At 40.6% G+C, this 25,529-nt stretch overlaps 1 protein-coding gene and 1 long non-coding RNA gene across 2 annotated transcripts; one reads left to right on the top strand and one right to left on the bottom strand.

Annotated features, from left to right (window-relative positions):
• Nucleotides 1–3,454: 3,454 nt before the first annotated feature.
• On the bottom strand, nucleotides 3,455–20,464 carry LOC106562282 (uncharacterized). The gene is made up of 3 exons (XR_001319002.2): nucleotides 19,987–20,464; nucleotides 7,044–7,151; nucleotides 3,455–4,485 (listed from the first exon to the last, which is right to left on the bottom strand). It is a non-coding gene; the product is annotated as an uncharacterized lncRNA (long non-coding RNA).
• Nucleotides 20,465–20,914: 450 nt separating this feature from the next.
• On the top strand, nucleotides 20,915–25,224 carry LOC106562281 (forkhead box protein F1). Its single transcript, XM_014127056.2, has 2 exons — nucleotides 20,915–22,204; nucleotides 24,043–25,224. Exons 1-2 carry the CDS (start codon nucleotides 21,235–21,237, stop codon nucleotides 24,204–24,206), a joined length of 1,134 nt encoding a protein of 377 aa, XP_013982531.2. The 5' UTR covers nucleotides 20,915–21,234; the 3' UTR covers nucleotides 24,207–25,224.
• The last annotated feature ends 305 nt before the right edge of the window (nucleotides 25,225–25,529 follow it).

The following is a 25,529-nucleotide window of genomic DNA, read 5'->3' as shown; positions in this document are numbered from 1 at the left end:
TCTGACTGTCTGACTGTCTGTCTGTGTTGTTGTCTCTGTCTGACTGTCTGACTGTGTTGTTGTCTCTGTCTGACTGTCTGTCTGTGTTGTTGTCTCTGTCTGACTGTCTGTCTGTGTTGTTGTCTCTGTCTGACTGTCTGTCTGTGTTGTTGTCTCTGTCTGACTGTCTGACTGTGTTGTTGTCTCTGTCTGACTGTCTGTCTGTGTTGTTGTCTCTGTCTGACTGTCTGACTGACTGTCTGTGTTGTTGTCTCTGTCTGACTGTCTGTCTGTGTTGTTGTCTCTGTCTGACTGTCTGACTGTGTTGTTGTCTCTGTCTGACTGTCTGTCTATGTTGTTGTCTCTGTCTGACTGTCTGACTGACTGTCTGTGTTGTTGTCTGTCTGACTGTCTGTCCTTCACAACACCTGTTCCTAGAACTGAAAATGTGACTCACATTGTCCCACTCAATTTGAGCTGAAGTTTCCCCATTCAATAGATACAGGATAACACACACACACACACACACACACACACACACACACACACACACACACACACACACACACACACACACACACACACACACACACACACACACAGAGAGATAATGACATCAGAGCCAGAGAGGTATGAACACTCATGTTGACTATGCTGCAGTGTAAGTTCCTGTGTGTTGCTTACAGGGCCAGCTGATTCATGTTTTAGCCTTGCCCTCTCTCTGTGTCTGTGTGTAAGTCACAGTTTACAGTGTGCTGCCAGCAGCGGTCTGCTGGCCTGGTTAGTGGGCCTGCCTGTGTTTCAATGGGGTACAGGAGGCTGGGCTGGGGGTGGAGGGCAGATCAAAATAACAGGCTAACTACAGAACAGATCACTTTCCAACACAACATGCTCCCAGACATCTGAGGATAACACACAACCACCCATACTGGAGATTCACTTCAACAAGGTCTTTCATCAGTCTTCATCAGATCAGCTTGCTCTCAACATTCATCCACACAAGACTATGTGAGAGGTGCAGTCTTATGTATGGCTGTGTTGTTGTTATGCTATTTTCACTAGCTGTCATTAACTGGGTTATAACACAGACAGCACAAAGCAACTGGAGCCTTCTGTATTTCTACATCCTTGAGCGTTAGTAGGCTACTATTTATTCAGTATTAGAGGCCAGAATGATAAATTAAGCAAAAAGGGAACTCCACTCATATCTGATTTGAGATAGCGGCCTGAAGGGGCTCCTGTGTTTATCCCAACTCTAATGATTTCTCCTGATGCTAAAACGTTTTCTAATGAAGCTGATCCACTTAACCAAGAAGAGCAAACAGTTCAGATCTCCACTATAGACCTTGTTCAGATTCTATTTTCCCCCTACACGCTACAAAACCAATAAATGTCCAAATCCTGCCACAATAAATAATTACAGTGTAAACACTGATCCGCTCTACGTTCTCCTCTCCTGAGGAGAAATTCACCAGAAGCAGACGTTTAAAGTGTGTTTGAATTCCTGTGCTTTCTGTGACCTTTTTGGACTGCGAAAAAAGGAGTTATACCAAGGTAGTGGAATCTAATCCCTCACTGACCACATGTCCTGACATGTTTGCAGCCACAGGTCGTTTATGATCATCGTACATCACACTGCATTAATGTGGGAACAGGATGCACAGCCAAGTCTTCATACTGTTTAAAAGGAGGGAAGGTTTTGTAGTTCTACTCCGTTCAGTAAGATATGTTTTAGGGACTGTGGGCTGCAGATGTCTACTGGTGTGAGAGGGCATTAGGTCAATACCTTAGACAGGTCCTAGTGCTAATAGAGTTAATGTAAGCATGGGACCACCAGAATGTTTCATTAGTGTTGAATTTATTCCAGCCTATGTTTATCTTATAGCCCAAACACATTTGCGGAAAGACAGGGAATTTATCGTCAGATCCCTAAGTGTCTCTTTCCCCCAGTTAGACAAAAATACTAGAGAACGAGGAAGCAAGGGACCACTGACGTGCAATTCCATTAAATTAGACACGTAAAAAAAAGACACTTTGCACGCACACACAACCTGGGAAAAGCCTGTGGTGGTATTTTACAACATATGCATGTATGTTATCCTATTCACCTATTTTCTGTTATTTTGTTTTGCTTGTTCGGAGTTCACAAAATACAAACCTAAACTTAAATTAACAATAATTTGTGTTCAAATTAGTAATTACCTGTAAATGATTCACTTTATTTAGTACACATACTGTACATAAAAAAAAGGCCAATACTTTTCTGAGGCATTAATGATGATATCTACAATTCCATATCATCAATGGCGTTTTATGAAACAGTTCAACTCCTAGTCTGCTTGCCCACCTGCACTCTTCCCCACCTGTGGTACTTCAATATATTACTCATTATAGTGGTTCGGAATTAGCAAGAATATTCTTTACCTCTTATCCCAGATGTTCATCCTCAACACCCTCCTCTCTCATTGGCTTGTTAAAAGCCATGTGTAGCCGGGCTTAAGCAGTGTGTTACACCTACACTGACGATCCTACATGAAACATCTGCCACTTGACTGATTCCTGAATCAAATTGGCCATAGCAACAGAACGAGCTGGGGCTTTTAAAAGAGCCATTTTGTCCTAATACATGTCCCATTACCGGATGGCCATTCATCAAATGAGCCCTGCCTCCAGAAGAGAAACCTGGCAGGGACCTCCTGAATAGTGCCACAGTGCTCTCTCTCTCTCTCTGCTTTCTCACCGTCTCCAGTCAGGACACACTCAGCATGTCCGCTGTGGCACCACTGTGTTTACCTCTGGGGTATACAGACAGACGCAGGCCAGCCGGACAGGCAGAGCTTCAGGCCATAGCTGCCAACCTGGGTGAGAGCACGAGACCCAGGCTGCTGCCTCACAGAATATGGAGGGGGTTTTCCTATATAATATGTTGTAAACATTCCCTTGGGGAAAATAAAGTTGTAAGATTACTAAGATAGAAGATTAAAATGACAAGTGAAATAAAGAGCTACCATTATGGGGGAGTTTTCCATGTTGTTACTGTATGGATATAATATGTCAACGTGGTTGCATTTGTCTTCTCTCACAGAGACCCAAGTGTAGCCATAAACTCAGTGGTGGACAGACACATTCTCTGGGTCACTAAGGTCCACTGTGGAAAAGAATACAAATATAAACACACTGTCTCACACACACATTCAAAAAACACAAAACTGTGTTTTTTACAGGACTCAAAAAAATAAACACTTTTCCCAAGTCTTTAATTATAATGAACTGTGGTGAGCCTGATTACTTAATAATATGGTGATAAACACAACTATCAATCAAACCGCCTGACAGCCCTTAGAATTCAGGAAAGACTGTCCAAAATAAGAGCTGCTGACTCTCTCATTGTGGCAGTGTGTGTGTGTGTGTGGTGGACACACTGGTCAGTGATGTTCTCCTCTCCAATATAAGGATGAAAGAAAGTAACAGAGGATGAATTGTCAGCTCGGAGCACATCTTTATTTACAGAGTAAAACTAACAGGGGCACTTGTTCAAAAACAACAATTGTGCGATCACACAAGCCCACGGTGTGGAAGGCTACATACAGCGTGATGGTAGGCCCGGACATTGTATTTTAATCACAGGCGTTGGCCACAGTTCCATACTCATTCCAGTTTCATGTTCAAGATAAAAACTATGTATTTGGGAATGCAGCGATTTCTCCTCTAAAGCGTATTACAAGGGATCTTCCAGATATAATCTGTATCCGGGAGAGTCAGAAATGTATTGCAATAAATTATTATTACACAGAAAAATCACATTCACATATCATTTATGATTGTTGCATGAGACAGAAAGGAAATGACTGAATCTCTCCTAATTTCATTGGGCAAAACACTAGAACAACTGCAACACACTCAGCAGAATATTATGACAAAAATAACACACGATCGGACTATTAGCAACATATTACACAGTGATAGCAAAAACAAGCTGTACCCTCATACTGCAGTACACGGATCATTTCACTCAATGAGTGAATCAGACTTCAATTACAGAATTACACTATTAATCTCATACCTTATGTTTTCATACAGCTATATTGTAGACTGACTCCCTGTTTTAGCTGATCTGTAGCTAGTCTCCCTACAGTAGTGAATAGGCTAAATAAACCCAGTGTAACGGGACAAGAGGCCAGTCACAGTGAGATGAATCAGGGCTCTGATCTAATACTGCTGCTATTCTCTCTCACACCGCCACTTTTAGAAGACCGTGCCTTATTTCCTTCCTTGCGTGACTCCAGAAGGTAAACACACAGCTGGAGTGACTCATTCCGATTTCTCACGTCGATGACCTGATACAAACACAGGCCCGGGGTCAGGGGTCAACTCGGAGGATTATTAGACGTTACAAGGTCCAGTATGTCTCTCCCCCCCAAGTCGTGTTCTGGGCCCTGACACCCTCTGTTCTCTGAGGAATTCATGTCTTCCTGTGGCCAAACCCACACGCCTGCCCACTCCAGCCTACAAAGATAGAGAGAGGAAAACAGAACATTAGAAAAATATAGACATTTGGGGTGATGGATCACCCTCTTCGCCAGGCCACTGTTCGGCGAAACAGAAAGAATTCTGTCCTGATGAGCGTGTATCTCTTTTCTGCCCAGAGCCCCGGGGCCTGCCGAGAGAGAGGGAGCAGCCGGAGGCGAGGTGGGGTGTCTCTGGGCTCGGGTTCGACCGTCTGCGTGGCGTAAATGAGCTTCATCCTGTTTCATGTAGTGGTGAATTGATTTACGAGTAGTGAAAAGCCTGTTTACCACCGCCTGCCAAGTTGCCTTTTTGGGCGATTGGCACTTTTGTAAAAAGGGATCCGGAAGAAAGGCCTGATCAGCACTTTGCCCTCTGCTAAGCCCAGTGTTAGAGGGAGAGGAGGTGGAGATGGTAGTGGAGGGGTTGTAGTGTTGGTGGGGGTAGGGGGGGGGGCAACTTCCCTTCAAAGGCCCCTATCTGAAAAAGGGCCAAACACAATCTAGCATCAATCTCTGTGCTGTCACCCTGCACTCTGCTGCCTTTCCAGCACCATTGTTATAGAGCAGACCAACGGAAAGAGGCCGGGAGCAGGTGGAAATAAAAAGCCCTTTGACGACTGGAGGGGAAAGATTCCTCCTGAGATCCTCACGACATTTACACAAGCCCCAGGGAGCAGGGACCGGCTCTCCACGCCAGTCTGGATACACACACACACCGATTAATAGGTCTGGACAAACACACACACACACACACACACACACTGACAGATATACTTGTACTGTCCAATTTCAGCCGCAAAACCTGTCTGCTTCACACTTTTCAACACTGTCTGGTCTACTGCTCTCAACCAAAGTATTCATCACTGTTACTGTTGCAGGGTGTTGCTCAGTATCACGTGTTACTAAGCAAAGTTATATTTCAGACCTTCAGTTAACTGGATATACTCAGAATCATTCTGACATGCCTGTGCTGTGCCACAATATTCACTACATTGTCTCTGCTGTGGTGAGAAGGTACAGTCTTTTAGAATATATTTAGGATACCCCACACAGATTCTTGCAGGTCTTTCAGTAGCAGTGGTCTAAGAACTCCCAGTCTTCCACGTGGTCTCAGTGAACTCTCTGGAGACTTTGACAGTATATACTGTTTATTCCTCACAGATACAGTGGAAGGCACTTTGTTGTGGGCAGAAATTAGAGACTGGGAAGTCCTCTTCATGCAAGTCGTGGTATAACACACTCAGACACTCATCCACAGCCAGCCAGCCCAGACTGCATTACTTCACTCAGGGGAAATTAAAGATGTACTTTTTAGCAGAATGTGCCTCTCCCCCTGACTCCCCTTTTCTGCCTCCAACCTCATCCCTCTCTCATCCCAATGCATCCATCCATCTCACCCCTCTGCCTTTCTTGCGTATCCACCTCTCTTCTGTTCCAGCTTCACCCTCCTCTCCCCTACCGCATCCCTCTCCTCCAATCGGGATCATGGGCTCAGGCCTGGCGGGATCCCTGTCACATGATGCCAGTGAAGTGTGATGCTTCGCTGGGACCCCCCTCTGTTCAGGAAATGCTCTTGGCCTTTTTCCCACCCTAGCCTTCCGCTGTGTTACCATTCCAAAGCATTCCTGACTGATTCTGACCACTGCTGGGCCATGGATTCCCACAGACAAGGAGGATCTGCTCCCCAACTCAAAAAGTGGAGTGAAGGCAGGGGTATCATGTTGTGGGCTGCCAAGTCTGTTTATGGCAGAATAGCGAGGCCTAAGCTTCTCAATAGGCAATTACCATCCCCACTTAGCCCACACCCCGCAAACCCCCTCCCCATAGTTTCAAATTGTGGTTTGTATGTAGGTTGGTTCTGCTCTCAGGGCGGATTAAATATAGCCGGGGACCGTTTCAGAGGAAAACCGTAAGGGACTGACTGACTTGGATTCGGAACTTGCATCGCAGAACGACGTCTCCCATTGTTGTGCACTGTTTGGGAATTCTTAATTGCTTTTTCCGAAGCGGCTCGCCACAGGAAAATCCCCTTCCAGAATGGGAGAGAGAGAGATGGTGGGCTGTGAGTAAACACGCATATAAACATGCATCATATAAACCTGCTTACGCTCCAATCAAAGTCCCATCAGCAACTATCAAAGCCTCTGTAAGTAACCTGTATCCGAGCTGGCTGTGGCCTGACTTCCCTCCCTCTCTCTGTTATGTCCTACTCTGACCGTTTCTTCTGGTTGGGTTCTCCCTGTTGATATATTCCCTTCCATCTGTAACAAACTGTCCTGGACTGGCCCTGTGTTGTGTGTGAGGCTGAGGGAAGGGGGACACCAAAGAAGGTTGCACATGCAGTGACATTACCCATTCACTCTCTGCCCTGTGTGGGGCAGGCTGGGAGGCCTCCAGCAGCAATATAGTATAGAGCAGAGTAAAAGCATGCGAATTAGAACAGTGCAGGACTGAGCAGGGCGGTGGTGAGAGGGGAAAATGGTCATCTCAGAGCTGTTTCTCTGGTATTCCGCTGGAGGAGAGATTACAGCCGCACTCAATATTTTCGATCCGTACCTCTCAATTATCATTAGCACTGTCTGACAGACGCAATCCCCCGGTGGAGGTCTGGTTGTCATAGGAACTGTTGCCATCACTGGAAAACCTTCTCTCCATCACAGAGGGCTGAAATAGGAAAAAGAAGAGTTGTTGGTTATATGAGCAAACTTTCATTAAACTGTACATGATATAGATAAGGAGCAGGGTTGAGAATTATTCAAAGAAACAATAACATGACCAGATGGGAAAGAATGTAAAGGAACACCTGATCATTAAGTAGGTCTATTGAAATGCACCATGTTTCAAATGTATTGAAATCCCATTTCATTTCAAGCTTTTATCAGGAGTTAGGTTGTATAATTTGCTTTCATTTAAATGAACTAGTATAGGATAAGGGATGCTTGATAAATCCCAGTGTTGTTTCATACAGTCAAACTGTGCTGCGGTTCATCAAAGACATTAAAGGAAGGTGTCTATTACATTAGCTTGAGGGCTATTGAGGATTCTTATAATTTAGTTCAATGACTTGATGTGCTTTTAGAGTGATTTTAAAGGATCAAAAAGGTGTGTTATAGTGGATGAGTCAGAAGAGATGTAGCTCTGGTTGAAAACATGGGCATCAATAGGGGGTTATAGCTGAGACTGGTTTGGTTCAGCACACTAAGTTTATAATAGGGTGCAGAAAATGATTGTCAGATGTTTCGCTGTTAAACGATCTTGATTAAAGCATGCAGCTACTGTCCTGACTTGGCAATACTGTAAGGCAGACATAAGTAGAAAATAAACATTTGAAAAAAAAAAAGATGAAAAATGTTAAACATCAATAGGGACTATTGTAATTTAATTACTTGAACGACTATATTAATTGAATTACTTGAACGACTATATTAATTTAATTACTTAAGCGACTATATTCAGGTATAGTTTACAGATCGAGAAACTGGAGATAAACAAGAGTTGATAAAAGCACTTGAAAATAAGTGGCAATAATATACAAAACCCTGCCACGATGGAAACAAAACCCACAATCACAAAAATGAAACTTTCTGGTGTTTTTCTTTATTGTAATGAGCCTCAAAAAGTCTCATTAAAAAAGAATAAGGACTAAATTGTTGTTTTAGTGACCATCTTCTTCCTTATGATAAATACATATTTGTTGTTTGTCTTCTTTTGTCCTATAAACATGCTGTCAGTCTGTAGCTAAAACGTCAATCGCAGATATTTAAACGTTGGAACATTTTCCTTCTCGCAATGACCACATTTGGACAGTTTTGAGTTTGTAAAACTTCTGGAACTGCCAACTCTTCAACACTCGTGTCCTTCAGTCATGTCAAATAATGTTGTGGTAGTGAAACCGAGCTTGTGTGATCACAAAATAAGCCACAAGGAATTTTACATATGCCTTTATTCATATTTTTTATCCGTGAAAGACGTATTTCCCTCTGAAAATACGGCTGTCCGAAATTATTCAAAGAACATGAGGACAATGTTAGGAATAAAATACGCAGTTGAAGCCTACTGAGAGGAATAAGTGGAGCGGTTTACGGATTGACAATACCTCAGGGACGGTTGGGTGAGTGCTGTTGTTTGGTTGGAGCGCCAAGCTTTCCTGGGAAGCCCGGTGTTCTGACACAGCACCACCGCTGCGCACACAAAATGACTCATCTCGTGTATTTGAGGTTTGCGGGTTCTCTATATTTAAGGATAACAATACAGAGTCTATTGTAGCTTAACGAGCATAAAAAGGAAATAAATTGCCCGTTTCAAATGAACCAAAACATTATGGATATAAACAAACTGTGCGACTGAGTTCAAGGGGCTATTTAGAGAACTCATAGGATGGTGTATATTCATGTAGCCTATTTTTTAAAAATGTAAGAGTTCTTGTTTTGGTTTCTGTGTGATAATTAATCGAAATCCGTTTAATATTCTCTCTCATATTGATAATCATACAAATTGGCCTACCTAACCCACTCACACAAAACATATGCTATAAACAAATACAGTTAACATGATTAGCTATCAATGTCGTGCAGGACAAACAAATAATGTTAACCAGCTATAAAAAAATTAAATGTTAAAAAAGATGACCTTTTCATGATCATGCAGGTTAACCTGAATGGGAATTATTATATGTTTGATAAGATGCAATGTGACCTTGCATATTTAATTATTGCATTATAAATAGTTAGCGTTCAAAGAGACACTTCAGGTGAATGCAGCTGTAACTGTGAAATGTACCTTGATAAGGGAAATGTCAGCACTGAACAGCGCATGAGGATGAATGAGTGTCCAAAGCGAAATCCAAAATCCAATGTTTCTCAATAAACAACAAATAACCATGCCTACAGAATATAAGGACTACAAATGTTGAATTCATGTATTTTCCATCTCTCAAATAATGCAGTTTCAATTACATTTTGACTTCTAAGACGGGTCACACATTCTCCATTTCATGGGTCTGATCAGAAAAACAATCACTTGCATTTACTGATCAGTTAATTAAAGGCCCATTATTCCAAGTTAATTATAATTCATGTCAGTAGCCTAAGTCAATGGTTCAAATATATTGACAAATAGAGCTTTCATATAAATTTGTAAATGCAAGATTTTTCAATAGGAGAATTTGCCCAAACACCGAACACACACAACGCAGTGCAACATGAGATTCCTGTTTTAGTTCGAGAGACATGAATGATCAATGGACATGTCACACGCTGTAGTAGGCCACCATGGAGAATCCTCGTCTTGGACGCATTTTGCATGTGAAGCCTTCTAAACAAAGAGATGGAGAGCAAGGCAAGGTGATAGGAATATGACTGAAGTGTGTCAGATACGAGATGAATATGTGCCCAAGAGCGGAAATTGACCATTGAACTGAAAGGGTCTGTTGTGTGCCATGTGCTTATTGGCTCCCTAATTCTAACCAGAAAAAAGGTGTAGGGCCTTCTATCAACCAATCCCCATCTGTATGAACCAGTAACATCTTACTGTGGGATGCATTGCAAATAAAATAGGTCCTGCTCATAGGCTAAATGGCAAGCGAATCAGCAACGGTATCTGAATACCTTTATCACCAACAACTTCACTAAGAAGATAATGCTATGAAATTAACAGAAAGCTGAAATGGCCTGAAACATCCCACCCTCCACACCACGTTATTTCAAAGTGGAAATGTGGGTAATTTATCGTTGAGATGTTGATCAATGAGATTTCAACCTTTATTCGCCCACTCAAAAAAACAGACGTTTGTTGATTTCCCAATGTGTCATCACTACGCTTTAATCTATCTAAAAGCACAACCAAATTCTAAATGGCAAAACAATGTATGAGTTTTTATTTAGTTGTCATCTAAATGTTGAGAGTTTGGGGCTATAAGGCTATAAGGTTATATGTTCAGTAATATGACTCAGAGATAGATAATTGCTTTAAAGTTCTGAAACCTCGTTGGTTTGACTGGTGTCAGCAATTTTTTTAATCTAGTATTGTTTTGAACTTAACAACATGAATTGGGGTATTTAGAGTACTATACAGGTAGAGAACATTGAACAGAACAAGGCTATGACAATAACTACATTTAGACAAAAATGCAGATAGAACCTTATAGTCCCAAGCTCTCCATATGTTATCACTGCACTTTCAACCACTTAAAAGCACAACAGTTCAAATGGGAATACAATGTCAGCTTTTTTTGTATGTATACAACTGCTTCAATCATTATCAATGTGCTTCATCTAATAGCACAACCGAATGACCTGGATTGTATTTGTATTACATTAAAAGTACATAGTGATCAATGCTGTTTCAGATTTTGCACAGATATTTATATTGTGAAGATCTCCACAGAGCTGGGATCTTGAACACGCATGCTTTCTATGATTACAAAATGAGACATTTATAGTTACAGTAACCTCAACATGTGGCCATGGATGTGTTACTCATTTTAAGGTTGAATAAAAACTGTTACATTAGTTTGTAAGATGGCCATCATTTTAGGCTATTTACTATATTACACAAGTCATATTGAATTGTGTTAGGTTGGCAAGCAACCAAATATCAACATTTATAGGAGACATATCTAATGCTGGGATAGTTTCAACTGAGCCACTGGCTTAATCATATTCTTTCACTTTATTTTTGGTTTAGTTGGAGATGTGAATTCAACATATATATTTGTTAACAAGTTAATATGCTACTTACTGTATTGTAAAAGTGATATTGAATTGTTTGGTTGTGAACACAACCAAATGTCAACATTTGAAGGAGATATATATTTTGTGCCACTGACTTAGTCTGACTAATTCCAGTTGGTTTACAAAGTAATAATTGATATGTTGGATTCATGACACCATCTCTACCAAAAATCTAAGTTAAAGAATAGGACTAAATCAAATGAAACTTTACATGCACTTTAAAACAGATTTGATCCTATTCTTTAACTTCGATTTTTGGTTGAAATGGAGAAGTGAATCCAACATATTCATTATTAACTTCAAGATTCAATTTGACAACAACCAAAGCTTTAAATCCTAGGCCTATTTATTGTCTATTTTTAGTTGAACCCTGTGTTGAATTGAAACAATAGCTGTTGATGACTTCACAAATGCTATATAGGCCTAAATAGTTTCATTGGTGATGTATGACTTATAGAGAGTATGGTTACATTTAATTTGCTCTAATTACCATTCAGAATGACTTCAATAGCAACAGTTTATATATTTAGTTAAGATATATCTCAATAGTCATTATCACGATAGCACATTGGTAGTAGTCAGTGACAAATATAAATATGGATTTGGTTAAAACCCTGGATGGGAGAACAAAGGAATAGTTGTAGATCAACTCTCCAGTAGGAGGTGCTGCCCAGCCTACAGTTTTTTTCTGATAGTGGATATAATGTTGAAGATTTGATGTTGTTTCAAAAGGTACAAATTCAACATATTTTATACAAGGTTTGTCTATGTTGAAAATTGGTTACCATTACATTTACGTCATTTAGCAGACGCTCTTATCCAGAGCGACTTACAAATTGCGACTTACCATGATGACAATTATGGTAACCCGGTACCCCCTGTATATAGCCTCGTTATTGTAATGTTATTTTGTTACTTCTTATTCTTTTTTACTTTAGTTTATTTGGTAAATATTTTCTTAACTCTTCTTGAACTGCACTGTTGGTTAAGGGCTTGTAAGTAAGCATTTCACGGTAAGGTCTACCCTTCTTGTATTCGGTGCATGTGACAAATAAAGTTGATTTGAATTATGTGGTTGAAATTTCACTCTCAAATCAACTGTTTATGTTCATGACTTTTTGCAAATCCAATGTATTTTCCAGGTAGATTCAACGTCACAATATGTTGACAAATGACTTTGAAACAAAGTTGACTCAACCAGTTTGAGCCCAGTGGGATATGGTGAATTCGTTTTCTTCATGGTAGATGTGTGCGCGTCCTGTTTTAGCCTATATACAGTGGGTAGTGTCCTCGGTATCGTGGGACACTGGAGTTACATCGCCAAAAGGACTCTGGACTCTCTCCCTCTCCCTCGCCTTCACCCACACCCGCGCGCGCCTTGGAGGTCCAGCAGCGAGATCTTGCCAAGTAAATTAAAAAGTCGTAGAACGCGATTCTATAGTGCTGTTGATTGCATGAAAGGGTGGGGCCCCTCAACTATACCGTTCAGATCAATGTAGCGGCCCAATGAGCGCAATCAGCGGTCTGCTAGCAATCCAGTCCTTTCTCATTCACATAAACACCAGTTTTACAAAAATATACACGGCCACCTACCGCGCCAGAGAAAGTGATGAGGGGGGTGCACACACCTCGACATTATACTGTTTTCAATTAAAACGACAACGCTAGATGGCCTAAGCGACGCATGAGACAGAGATATCTAGTTTCAGACCATTGGAAATGGAAATCTGCAATAACGTATATACTGATGATGCATTGTTCCGAAAATAGTCAAGAGTGTAAAAGGGAATCAACATTGTTTGTGTTATTGGGACAATGACAGGTGAAATGTCCTCCAAAATCGCTTAAAATTCAACTTTACATTCATATTTTATATTGTGTATTGTCCATTAAAGTAGATCAGAATATTACTGAAATGACAAATTGTTGTTGATATTACAACGATTTTCTTAAATTTGGCTAGTCATAAAACAAAAGGGGAAAAAAAACAAATGATGCATACCTTTGCTGATTTCGTTGTTGGATTTCAAATGGTACATTAACAAATAGGCTACACGTGTGCACGGAAAGTGTGAATTAGTATTTTCATTGTAATGTACAAGATATGTGCACTCGTTCTTAAACGAAATACTTATATGCCTTGGCCAAATGATGCATTGTATAATGCTTGTTTTAAAAGGCATGTGCTGGGAACAAAGACATCATTTTCAATTGTTGAACTGTTTTCCATACAGTGCATTACAGCAACATAATGTGCATGTTATATGTACCCTCCACGTATCCTACTGGTATTGTACACGGGATGCTCCTGTACGTAATTAGGCAACATATGCGCTCAGTCAGGTAATACCTTTATGTGCATCTTTTTCCTCTCTTTGTTACAACGTTTCGCTTTAACTACTTAAGAAATATATCAAATGTAAAAATAGGCCAAAAGTATATATATACCCATAGGTCTACATATTTTGACAATATGGATAGCCAGGTTTAAAACATGTATTTGCCTTGGCATTCTCACACGACGCCCTGAGTTACATAACATGCACAATATGTGTATTATTATACATATTACAAATATGTGTATTATTTCTTGTAAGATATAATATGTTGGTTTCAGGATTTCAGAACACAATTCATTCCATTGTTGTTCAAATTGAGATACTGTATTCATTTAATAACCTTTATTTACTCAGAACAATTTTGAGAGTGGTATATCTACATTTAGTGGTGCCTTCAGAAAGTATTCACATGCCTTCCCCTTTTCCACATTTTGTTGTATTACAGCCTGAATTTAAAATGGATTAAATATAGATTTTTTGAATTGTTCTTGAGTCAATAAGTATTCAACCCCTTTGTTATGGCAAGCCTAAATAAGTTCATCAGTAAAAATAGTGTTTAACAAGATTTTGACTACCTCATCGCTGCACCCCACAGATAGAATTATCTATAAGGCCCCTTAGTCAAGCAGTGAATTTCAAACACAGATTCAACTACAAAGACCAGGGAGGTTTTCCAATGACTTACAAAGAAGGGCACCTATTGGTAGATGGGTAAAAAAAAAAACATGGTGAAGTTAATAATTACATGTTGGATGGTGTATCAATACACCCAGTCACTACAAAGACACAGGTGTCCTTCCTTACTCAGTTGCCAGAGAGGAAAGAAACCGCTCAGGGATTTCACGAGGCCAATGGTGACTTTAAAACAGTTAGAGTTTTATGGCTCTGACAGGAGAAAACTACAACATTGTAGTTATTTCACAATACTAACCTAAATGACAGAGTGAAAAGAAGGAAGCCTGTACAGAATAAAAATATTCCAAAAGATGCACCCTGTTTGCCACAAGGCACTAAACTAATACTGAAAAAAATGTGGCTAAGCAATTAACTTTATGTCTGGAATACAGTGTTATGTTTAGGGAAAATCTAATACAACACTGAGTACCACTCTCCATATTTGCAAGCATAGTGGTGACTGCATCATGTTATGGGTATGGTTGTCATCGTTAAGGACTGGGCAGTTTTTCAGGATAACAAAAGAAACGGAACTAAGCATAGGACAAGAACCTAAAACACAAATCTACACTGGAGTTGCTTACCAAGACTGTGAATGTTCCTGAGTTGCAAAGTTAGTTTTGATATAGGGTTTTTCTTTATTTTGACTATTTTCTACATTGTTGAATAATAGAAAAAGTTTACACACCTACTCATTCAAGGGTTTTTCTTTATTTTTGACTATTTTTCTACATCGTAGAATAATAGTGAAGACATCAAAACTATGAAATAACACAATCATGTAGTAACAAATAGATTCAAATAGAGACTCTTCAAAGTAGCCACCCTTTGCCTTGATGACAGCTTTGCACACTCTTGGCATTCTCTCAACCAGCTTCATAAGGTAGTCTCCTGGAATGCATTTCAATTAACAGGTGTGCCTTATTAGAAGTTAATTTGTGGAATGTTGTTCCTTCTTAATGCGTTTGAGCCAATCAGTTGTGTTGTGACAAGGTAGAGGTGGTATACAGAAGATAGCCCTATTTGGTAAAAGACCAAGTCCATATAATGGCAAGAACAGCTTAAATAAGCAAAGAGAAATTACACACCATCATTACTTTAAGACATGATGGTCAGTCAATTTGGAACATTTCAAGAACTTTGAAAGTTTCTTCAAGTGCAGACGCAAAAACCATCAAGCGCTATGATGAAACTGGCTCTCATGAGGACCGCCAAAGGAAAGGAAGATCCAGAGTTACCTCTGCTGCAGAGGATACATTAATTAGAGTTAACAGCACCTCAGATTGCAGCCCAAATAAATGATTCACAGAGTTCAAGTAACAGACATCTCAACATCAACTGTTCAGAAGAGACTGTGTGAATCAGGCCTTCATGGTCGAATTGCTGAAAAGAAACCACCACTAAAGGAGAGTGATGAGTGCTGCATCAGATGACCTGGCCTCCACATTCACCCAACCTCAACCCAATTGAGATGGTTTGGGATGAAAAAAAAAACGCATAGTGAAGGAAAAGCAGCCAACAAGGGCTCAGCATATGTGGGAACTCCTTCAAGACTGTTGGAAAAGCATTCCAGGTTAAGCTGTTTGAGAGAATGCCAAGAGTGTGCAAAGCTGTCATCAAGGCAAAGGTTGGCTACTTTGAAGAATCTAAAATATATTTAGATTTGTTTAACACTTATTGGGTTATTACATGATACCATATGTACTATTTCATAGTTTTGATGTCTTCACTATTACTCTACAATGTAGAAAATAGTAAAAAAAAAAAATAATAATTGAATGAGTAGGTGTGTCCAAAATTGACTGGTACTATATATATATATATATATATATATATATATATATATATATGTTAGAATTTTTCTTCCACTTTGACAGAGTATTTTGTGTAGATTGTTGACAAAAAATTACAATTACATCAATTTTAATCTAACTTTGTAACAACAAAATGTGGAAAAAGTCAAGGGGTGTGAATACTTTCTGAAGGTACTGTAATGACATTTGCATAGTACTAGCATTATGGGCTTTACATTAGGTTATTTTGTGTGATCACGTTGGTTAATTGACCAAGATGCAAGAGCCCATAGCCCAGAAATGGGTCAAATAAGAGAAAGAACAGAATTGCAAAGTGTAATTGATATTCTGCAGTAAATCATTGAATAATATTTAGGCATGGCACAACTATACACTAATATTTTTTTGAAGCATTATCCTATATTTAGCACCAAAACAAATGAATCTCTTGACTTTTAGAAAATGCTTTACTAAGTAAACAAAGCATAATTCCAAATCATGCACTCAAGGTTCTCTTCTAAAATCCTGAGGCGTGCAAAGAAGCGACTTCAAGTGCATCCAGGTCCAATGAACTTGCGGCTCTAAGGTGCAGTTATACATTTGATCGATCAATCCGTCACAAAGCTCTCCAAACAACTCTGCTGCAGCCTTTTGGTGACCCTCCCCGTCTCCACTCCAACACTGAAGCGGGTAACACACTGATTTCTCAGTGTCGAGACCGTCATTTCAGTTTCTAAACAAACTCAGGACTAATTTTGTTTATCAATTATATATTCCCAAATGTCCTATAAGACTAATTACAACAGTAGTTTGTTAAACGTCCAGTAGCCTATACATTTTTTTTTTTTTTTAAATGGCCCCTTAATCAAAAACAATTAATTTATGTTCTGGAGTCTCGTTTTCCCATCACCAGGTTTTCTGAATGGTAATGGCAGCTGCAAAAAAAACTAAAAATAACGTTTAAATAAATAATCTTTATATCTAAAAATATTTTATCAGATTTGGCATTCAATGGTTGTGGTGGGTAAAACAGTATGTGACATGCTGAGGTTTCTCTCTTATAGCATTGTCGAGGAATCACCTCACAGTCGCATTAACTAAAGACAGTAGCAGTTCTAATGTAGAACTGGGTGAGTCTTGGACAAGCTATGATAGGCTATATGATATAAAGTAAGTAGGCTAATTCAAGGTTTAGGCTGAATTACAATCTCCCTCGCAGTGAATGCAAGATAAATAGACTCCGAGTGTATCACTGTACGGTGCACAGCTTCAGCAGTATGCCCATCACCGTTGATTGAAATGTCCAGGCACCGTGTGTTGTAGTTGTACAACAAAAATTGCTAAAATAAAGGCCATGTGTTTAAAATGTGTGTTTGGGTAGGTGCAAGCTTATAAGACGGGGAAAGACGATCTTGGGATGGTATATCCTCGTCTTCGCTGAGATCTGTTGCAAAAGGGATATCTAATGTATATAATCTATATTCATGGTCATTTCAACATACAGACAAAAACTCAATACCACCCTCAACAATATAACGCATAATTAGGTCCATGTAAAAGAAAAAAGAAAATAATTTCGTCGATTGGATAACAATGAGACCATTTGGAGAGGCTTTCTGTTGAGACAAAAACGCATACTGCTGGGCTGGCCGAATGATGTGGGATTCCTCCACCTAAGTGGTCGAACATTCCTGAGGATGCAACGCTGTCAAATATTTCATTGGAGGACGTCATGGAAAAAGTACATGAAATAAACTAGGAGGGGCAAGTGGGAAGTGGTGACCTCGGATTGCTGTAAAATGACGACAAACACAATCCTGCAACAGTAACATTACCAGAGTAAATCTATACCATTGGAGTTAACCCTTTCCTCAATATGTCCATGTAATATTTAGGCTGCCTAACATGGGTAAGGCGGTAAAGCATGTTAACTAAGAAACATATATTCCATAGAAGATAAAAATGGCCAATGTGACTTCAGCCAATGTTCTATAATAACTTAATTATGCAATGTACTATGGAAATAAATCAATAGAATTTAGAGGACACCATAACTTAACCATAAAACCACACAGTAACAATAATTTGACTGACGGAAAATCGTCTATAATATCAACTGAGAATCCAGAGGGACCATTAATAATTATGCGGAGCTGTCAACACCTTTTTGCGGAGGGGTTTAACAACGCGCCAGTCATCGGCGCGTCCCCCTTCAAAGATCAATGGAGCAACTCGCGTCCCACTAGTTTGGGTAAACATTTAGGGATCAATTAGCCGTGGACATTAGTTTTTCAAAGTGCATGTCAAAGACGAGTGGCGGGGTTAAAGTGTGTGAGAGGGCCATTCGGCGTGGAGACGGGCACGACGTGTTGAAACAAGGCGTGATTCTCGGAATGAAGTCATCAACGGTAATTAAATGCAGGGGGAAAGAGAGAATGCAAGCGCGCCTGCCCCCTCTCTCTGCGCGCTGGGTGGTCCGCTCCCCTGATAAATGCGTGGGCCTCATTCCAAGCGAGCGCCCGGTGTAGGGACCGGTTAAAACAATACTACTACCTATATACATTTCTTTACTTAGGTTTCAAACTCAGCCGCAACAGCAAATCCCACCATTGTACCTTTCGCATGCCCTGTGTAGTTGACAACGGAGATTTGTATATTTTCTTATTTGCTTTACCCTTTGGCAAAAACGTCACGAAGGAGCCAAGCCAACAACGGCATTTACGGGGTTTTGTTGAAACACAGGCTGTCCTTCAAATACATGTAGGCCTATACACAATTCAGAACATCACCTTACGGTTTAATAGATAAATCATGTCATTTTGATGTGGCCTTAGTTTTCGAAGTTTTATAAAATGAGTAGGCCTAAATAGCCTACAATATCCTCCTGTAAACGCATATTTGTAGGACCACTACATTTATTTGTAATATATAATTCCAAAGACATAAAAAAATCTTAGACACCCAAAATGTATTATGACATTTTGTATTTACAATTTGCCAAAGTATCTGTGACTGATTTGCGTTATTGCATATCCAATATGTGCATTAATTACAAGATTGCAAAAGCATATAATAAAATTGTCTAACAACCCGGCAAACCAAAACAGCAGAACCACCGCGAGCCAGCCCGGAGAGTGAACCCGCGCACCAGGAGCGCCTGAGTGAGGGTTGAGGGGCTGAGAGCTTTTGCTCTCTCCGGGGAACAATGAACAGTCTACTATCAACAGATTTAGTCTATGGACCGGCGGCTCTCCACTACACACACACACACAAACATACATATATCCTAGCGGTTCAAGGCTTAAATGTATGACCAGAAACTGGTTACGTTTAGAATGGTGGAAGAGGTGCAATGAAGTGGAATAAGTGCTGCTCAAAAACAATACATTTTCTAAATGTAGCCTAATTACTTATTTTCGTATTCTAATTTTCCAAATGATAAGCCTGAAAAGTATGAACCTAAGACAGTTCTTTGTTAATAAGGAATGCGCTTCGAACTTTTCAAAAAGGAAAATAAAGTAGACCTATCTATGTGCTACATTGCTTAACTTTGTAACTCAGATGATATGTTACTATTTTTCTGTGACACTATAGTCTGGTTAGGCTGCCCACCACATTAATCAAATTTTATCTTTATTTAACTAGCCAAGTCAGTTAAGAAAAAATTATAATTTTCAATGACGGCCTAGTAACAGTGGGTTAACTGCCTTGTTCAGGGGCAGAACGACAGATTTTTACCTTGTCAGCTCGGGGATTCAATCTTGCAACCTTTCAACAAGTCAAACGCTCTAACCACTAGGCTACCTGTCGAAATAACTAATGAGACCATCATATGGCGTCCCATCTAATTCGCACTTCTAACTGCACAACAGGTCTAGTAAATGTCGATTGAACTAAATTGAGAAGGCCCGCAGCCATATCGCTGTCTTGTTTTAACTGACAAAAGTTGAAAGTGACTTACCTTGATTCGAGCACCATTCTGAGGGGAGAGAGTTTGGTGGGCGTCGATCTAAAGTCCTCAGCCGAGTTTCAGTGCTCAGTGTTCGGCTAGGCTCAGAGCGCTCTTCCCCTCAGTTCTCCTGTGTGAACATAATAATTATACATGATTGAAATCCCTTTCTGCATTTACGTTGAAAAGTCCTATCCATACACAAGGAGCTGTCTAAAACGGACATAATGCATCAGATTGAGTATGAGCTGATCTAGCGGGGCTTTTTGCTTGATTTTTTATTTAAAGAAGGCCAGGGAAAATGTTTACATTTTGCTGTATAAACATCCTGCCCATGTTCCTGTCTATCTTTTAAAGAAATCAGCTGCGTGGTCTTGAATAGAGGCATTTTCTTTCAAATAAGCGTATTTTAAGCAACATTTTAAACATACTTCACACTTTAATAAGTCAAAGTCAGTGAAATGTGCCATGGTGAGGTTGGCCTGCTGTATCTGACAAGTGGAAAACCAGTTTTGTATATCACGCTGGTTGTGCATACAAGCTTAGGAAAAACATACATTTTCAAAAACACTGTTTTGAAGAAATATTGTCGTTGCTGAAATAAAGACTATTCAACGTTGCAAAGTTCTAGTATAGGCCTCTGTAGGCTGTTGTATTAGGCTACCATTTACATTCTGAAAACAGATATTCTAGTAGGCTATGTCCTATATTTGAAATTCCTGTTTCACGCCATGCAATTAAAAAAATAATAATTTTCTGTTCATTAAAATGTAATTTTGAGTGTTAAGAAAGATCCACTTCACTGATTCTGAGTTGGGGGGGAAAAACTGCTTCCAGACAAACTAAAGCCAGGCAGATGTGTGTGAGTGGGAGGGGACTGGGCGGGCCCGGTGCGCCAATGACGTCCTGATGGTCAAGAACTCGAGCTAGCAAGGCGCTGATGGCAACGGATAAGTAAAAGGCGAGCTCCTCCGGACGCACCGACAGAAGTTGAAGTAGCTCCCGTTTCTCCCCCATTTCAATTTGGACACTCGTTACGGGTTTCAGGGTTCACATTGGCTAAGGAATTTAGGCATCAAAAGGAAGAGCGCAATAACGCACGGTTTACAGAAATTCAGCTTTGCATTTGACCGTGCGTAGTTCAACAGCATTGAGATTATTGGTAACCATCTTAAACTTTTCTTTTATTATTTATACGAAGTTTCTAGTACTACTTCAAAACGAGGTCGTGGATATTTTTGTCATTGCGCTGATAGTCTAATGACGGCAGAGGTCCAGCAGCCCCCAGCGCAGACTCCTGCCCAGAGCAGCCCGATGTCTGCCCCGGAGAAGCCCCACGGACAGACCACTGTGATGGAAACCGCCTCCTCCACCACCAAAACCAAAAAGACCAACGCGGGGATCCGCCGCCCAGAGAAACCCCCCTACTCTTACATTGCGCTGATAGTCATGGCTATCCAGAGCTCTCCCACCAAACGCCTGACGCTCAGTGAAATTTACCAGTTCCTCCAGAGCCGCTTCCCGTTTTTCAGAGGCTCTTACCAAGGATGGAAGAATTCCGTGCGTCACAACTTGTCCCTGAATGAGTGCTTCATAAAGCTGCCCAAGGGGCTCGGGCGGCCCGGGAAGGGCCACTACTGGACTATCGACCCAGCCAGTGAGTTCATGTTCGAGGAGGGATCCTTCCGCAGGAGGCCGCGGGGCTTCAGGCGTAAATGCCAGGCGTTGAAGCCCATGTACAGCATGATGAACGGCCTGGGATTCAACCACCTCCCCGAGTCCTATAACTTCCAGGGGAGCGGCGGGGGCCTGTCCTGTCCGCCCAACGGCTTGTCTCTGGACAGCGGGATTGGGATGATGAATGGACACTTGTCAGGCAACATGGACGGGATGGGTCTGGCCGGGCACTCCATGTCCCACTTGTCGGCCAACAGTGGACATTCTTACATGGGGAGCTGCACAGGATCCACGGGGGGCGAGTACCCCCACCACGACAATTCAGGCTCGCCCCTCACCAGCGGGGGAGTGATGGAGCCGCATCCCGTCTACTCAAGCTCGGCCTGGGCTCAAGCGCCTTCATCCTCTCTGAATAACGGAGGTTCTTACATCAAGCAGCAGCCACTGTCTCCCTGCAACCCCGGGGTGAACCCGCTGCAGCCCAGTTTACCCACGCACTCTCTAGACCAGTATAATCTTCATCAGAACGGACACAGTAACACGGATTTGCAAGGTAAACTAACATCGCCAAATGATTACGCATGCCTTTTACAGTCACTCATACCCAATAGCCTAAAATGTGTTCGAAATAAACACTAGGCCTAGGCTATAGCCCACTAATTGCTTTGAACCAAAACTTCTAAAGTAAATTATAAACGAGGTGAAGAAAAATAAAAATATCTAGGCATATAGGGCATTGTTTCGCAGAAAGCAGATACAAATTTAACAAACGAAGATTACATTACTGCTATTGGCCAGCTATATGCAAAGGTCTTTATGCAGCCGTCGCCTACTGCAATCAGTGCAGTGGGCAAAGATAGGGACTGAGCACTGGGCATGCTCAGTGCATTAGTTTTTACATAGGCCTACAACAACTCCAATATGCCACAGTTTTTGGCGGATAATATTGGTAGAAATAATGGTTCTGTTATCTTGGAAATAAGGAAATGAACGCAAGAAACCATCGTCTAATTATCTAACAAGGAAGTTAAGTAAATCAGTTTCCTGTCCTCATTTAACTGGCCAAGGAGTGGGACAACAGCGGGTTTAACCATCACTCTGTTTTCCTAATACATTCCTGGAGGTGGTTTAAGGAAGCACGCGGACGGCACGTCTTCTGGGACATGTGTTTAGAACGGTGTCAATCTAGAGACAAGAACAAGCACGAGCCGGAGCCAGCCAGCTCAAGCCCTCGAGGCACCGGGTCCTCCGGGATTTGCGTGCGAGCAGGCCACTGACAATTAGAACTATCCCACCCTCGAGCTCTCCAGACGGTTCTCAGCCTCAACAGTTCCCTACGACAGCCCCAATCAGAGGGGTAGACAGACCGGGCTTTTCCCAAATTAAATGAAAGATTATCTACCCAAATTACAATGAATTGTTCTTGAAAGGCAATTTAGGATGAATTTATCCTCTTTAACAATATTCTGAAAAGATTTAGGCAATACTAGTCCTACTTCAATCGACTTTTATATCATAGTATAACTATAATAATATTACTATATAGGCTAAATAATGCAATGCACAATATTACAATTCACCCTATAAATAACAAATTATGCCTACATCAAAAAGCTCAGTAGTCGCTTATGAAAATACTTTTTTTTACATTTTCTTTCTATAGACAAAGGTAAATTATTATTATGTATAATTTAGGGCTATATGCAATCACCCAGTGGCAATACTAGTTTCTTAATTTTCCTTGTACCCACATATGTATTTCTAACTAATTTGCTACCACCTTTTCTTTATTCAAAAGGCACTCGCACGTCTGAGCTATCTTTTTTTTGCAGGTGCATGGTAACAGTTGGACAAGATGAGGGGACAAGGAAACCGCACACTGCTCTTGATAGTATCACTGATCTTTAATAAGCTTTACGTATCGGCCTCACGGCCTTCGTCAGAGCTTTTGAGTAGTTTTTTTTAATTAGCACCCTTATGTAGACCTAGCCCGGAGGCGAAGGAAAAACAAGTGCTACCAAATATAGCAATATGCATTTCATAAATATTCGAATAAAGTGTGTAAATAAGACGTATTAAACACGTCTGTAAAACCACAATGAGGACATAGCCGAGCAAGTTTTCATAAATCATTGGGTACCGTGAGGCCGATAGTTAAGCTTATTAAAGTTCAGTGATACTATCAAGAGCAGTGTCCTTTTTCCCTCATCTACCACCTTTTCTTTAAAATGCTGGCCTATATCCTTCTCGACTTGTGGTTCTTACTAGCCCATTCAAAAAGACAACCATACTGTTTTTGACAATTGACAGCAACACATTCGCATTGGGTTGGCATGCTTTATAGCATAAGGTGAACTAAAATATTCTTTACTCTTGTATCTGTATTCTTAGGTATTCCACGGTACCATTCTCAGTCTCCCAGTATGTGTGACCGGAAAGAGTTCGTCTTCTCCTTCAACGCGATGACGTCCTCAACGATGCATTCGCCCAGCAGCAGTTCCTACTACCACCACCAACAGGTCGCCTACCAGGACATCAAGCCCTGCGTCATGTGACAGCCCTTACAGTGAATAACGGACATCACTGACTTGAGCCACTAAAGCCAAAGCGGCTGCAGGGCTGAGACGAGGGAGCAACCCAACCCTTGGAGGTAGGAGAGAAGGCAGGCCCTGGAGCGCGCTGTAAGAGAAGCAACAGTAACGCCAGAGAACCCATAAACTAAACAACTTTTCACACAAAAAAAGGATTTGGTACAGAGACATAAATACTGCAAATACAGATTTTGTTAAACTTCAATGTTTATCTCTCTCAGAAACCAAAAATGGAGTGGAAATATCACAGAACAGCCTTGTGGTGTAGGCCTAAGCTGTGGGCTATTTTCAAGAAATGTCTGTGTGCCACACAAGAGGTAAAGCAGAGACCGGTTGACACTCACCTCATGCATCTCAACCCCAGCTGCCGCTTGGTACTATAACTCTGCGGGCGGATGACTACCACTTGAGAATATTTTACAATGTACAATAATGTGTATTATTTTTGTTATGCATTCAAAAGATATACTGCGGGGACAATTTCATTGCTCATTTATCTGGGTTAGGCTACTCGGCTCCATCGAAATGATAGTTTGATTTTCAGAGAAGTTTAAACTAAGCTATAGGCTACACCATGCATTAACATTTTAAAAATCAACAAGACGATCTGAATTAAGGAAAGATGAAGGCACTTTTTTTTTTTAAATAGCAAAGCGCAACTTCTTATTTATTCTGTGCATATTTTTTAATTGTACACTTATAGCCACAATATTAAAGTATGCTTTATTGGCAATATTTGCCATGACGCGTTCTTATGTTTTAAAACGGAAATTGAAGATATAGATGTAAGCACTGTTAGTTACATGTCTATTTAGGTGTATATATCCGTGTAGACACCCGTAATTTTTCAGCACTGTATAAATTGTAAATGTTATGCTGAGTATTGGCATACTCGAGTCTTTAGATTAGTCTGTATATTACTACACACGATCTGTATACAATTAAACGTATTGGCATGCAGTTTAACTGGCTGAAACACCTATACAATTATTTCTGTTTCCATTATTTTGACACTTCTCGAATGTTCTTTTTTCCCCTGTGTTAAAGTATTTTTTTTTGGGGACAATTATACATGCAGATACAGTTCAGTCTATTCCACTGTGGTGCAGTGGGGGGGGGTTGTATTTTATTTGTCTTCAAACTCAAAACTATTCGTCATAAGTCCTTAATATTCAGATAATCAACCAAATATTTTCATGTGAAAATAGGCCACACATTTAGGAATTGATTCAGGTTTAGACAAGAATAGGCCTATAGGTGAACACAATTCATTAGTATAGGCTACAT

Source organism: Salmo salar, chromosome ssa11, assembly GCF_905237065.1.
Source record: "Salmo salar chromosome ssa11, Ssal_v3.1, whole genome shotgun sequence".
NCBI lineage: Eukaryota > Metazoa > Chordata > Actinopteri > Salmoniformes > Salmonidae > Salmo > Salmo salar.
Note: the sequence above shows the minus strand (reverse complement) of the source record. Positions and strands in the feature narration are given on the sequence as shown.

What these genes read in the sequence shown, in the direction of transcription:
- LOC106562281 (XM_014127056.2), top strand. Translation starts at nt 21,235, where the DNA reads ATGACGGCAGAGGTCCAGCAGCCCCCAGCGCAGACTCCTGCCCAGAGC. An exon ending in CAGTAACACGGATTTGCAAG is followed by an intron (nt 22,205 to 24,042) that starts GTAAACTAACAT and finishes CTGTATTCTTAG; the next exon opens with GTATTCCACGGTACCATTCT.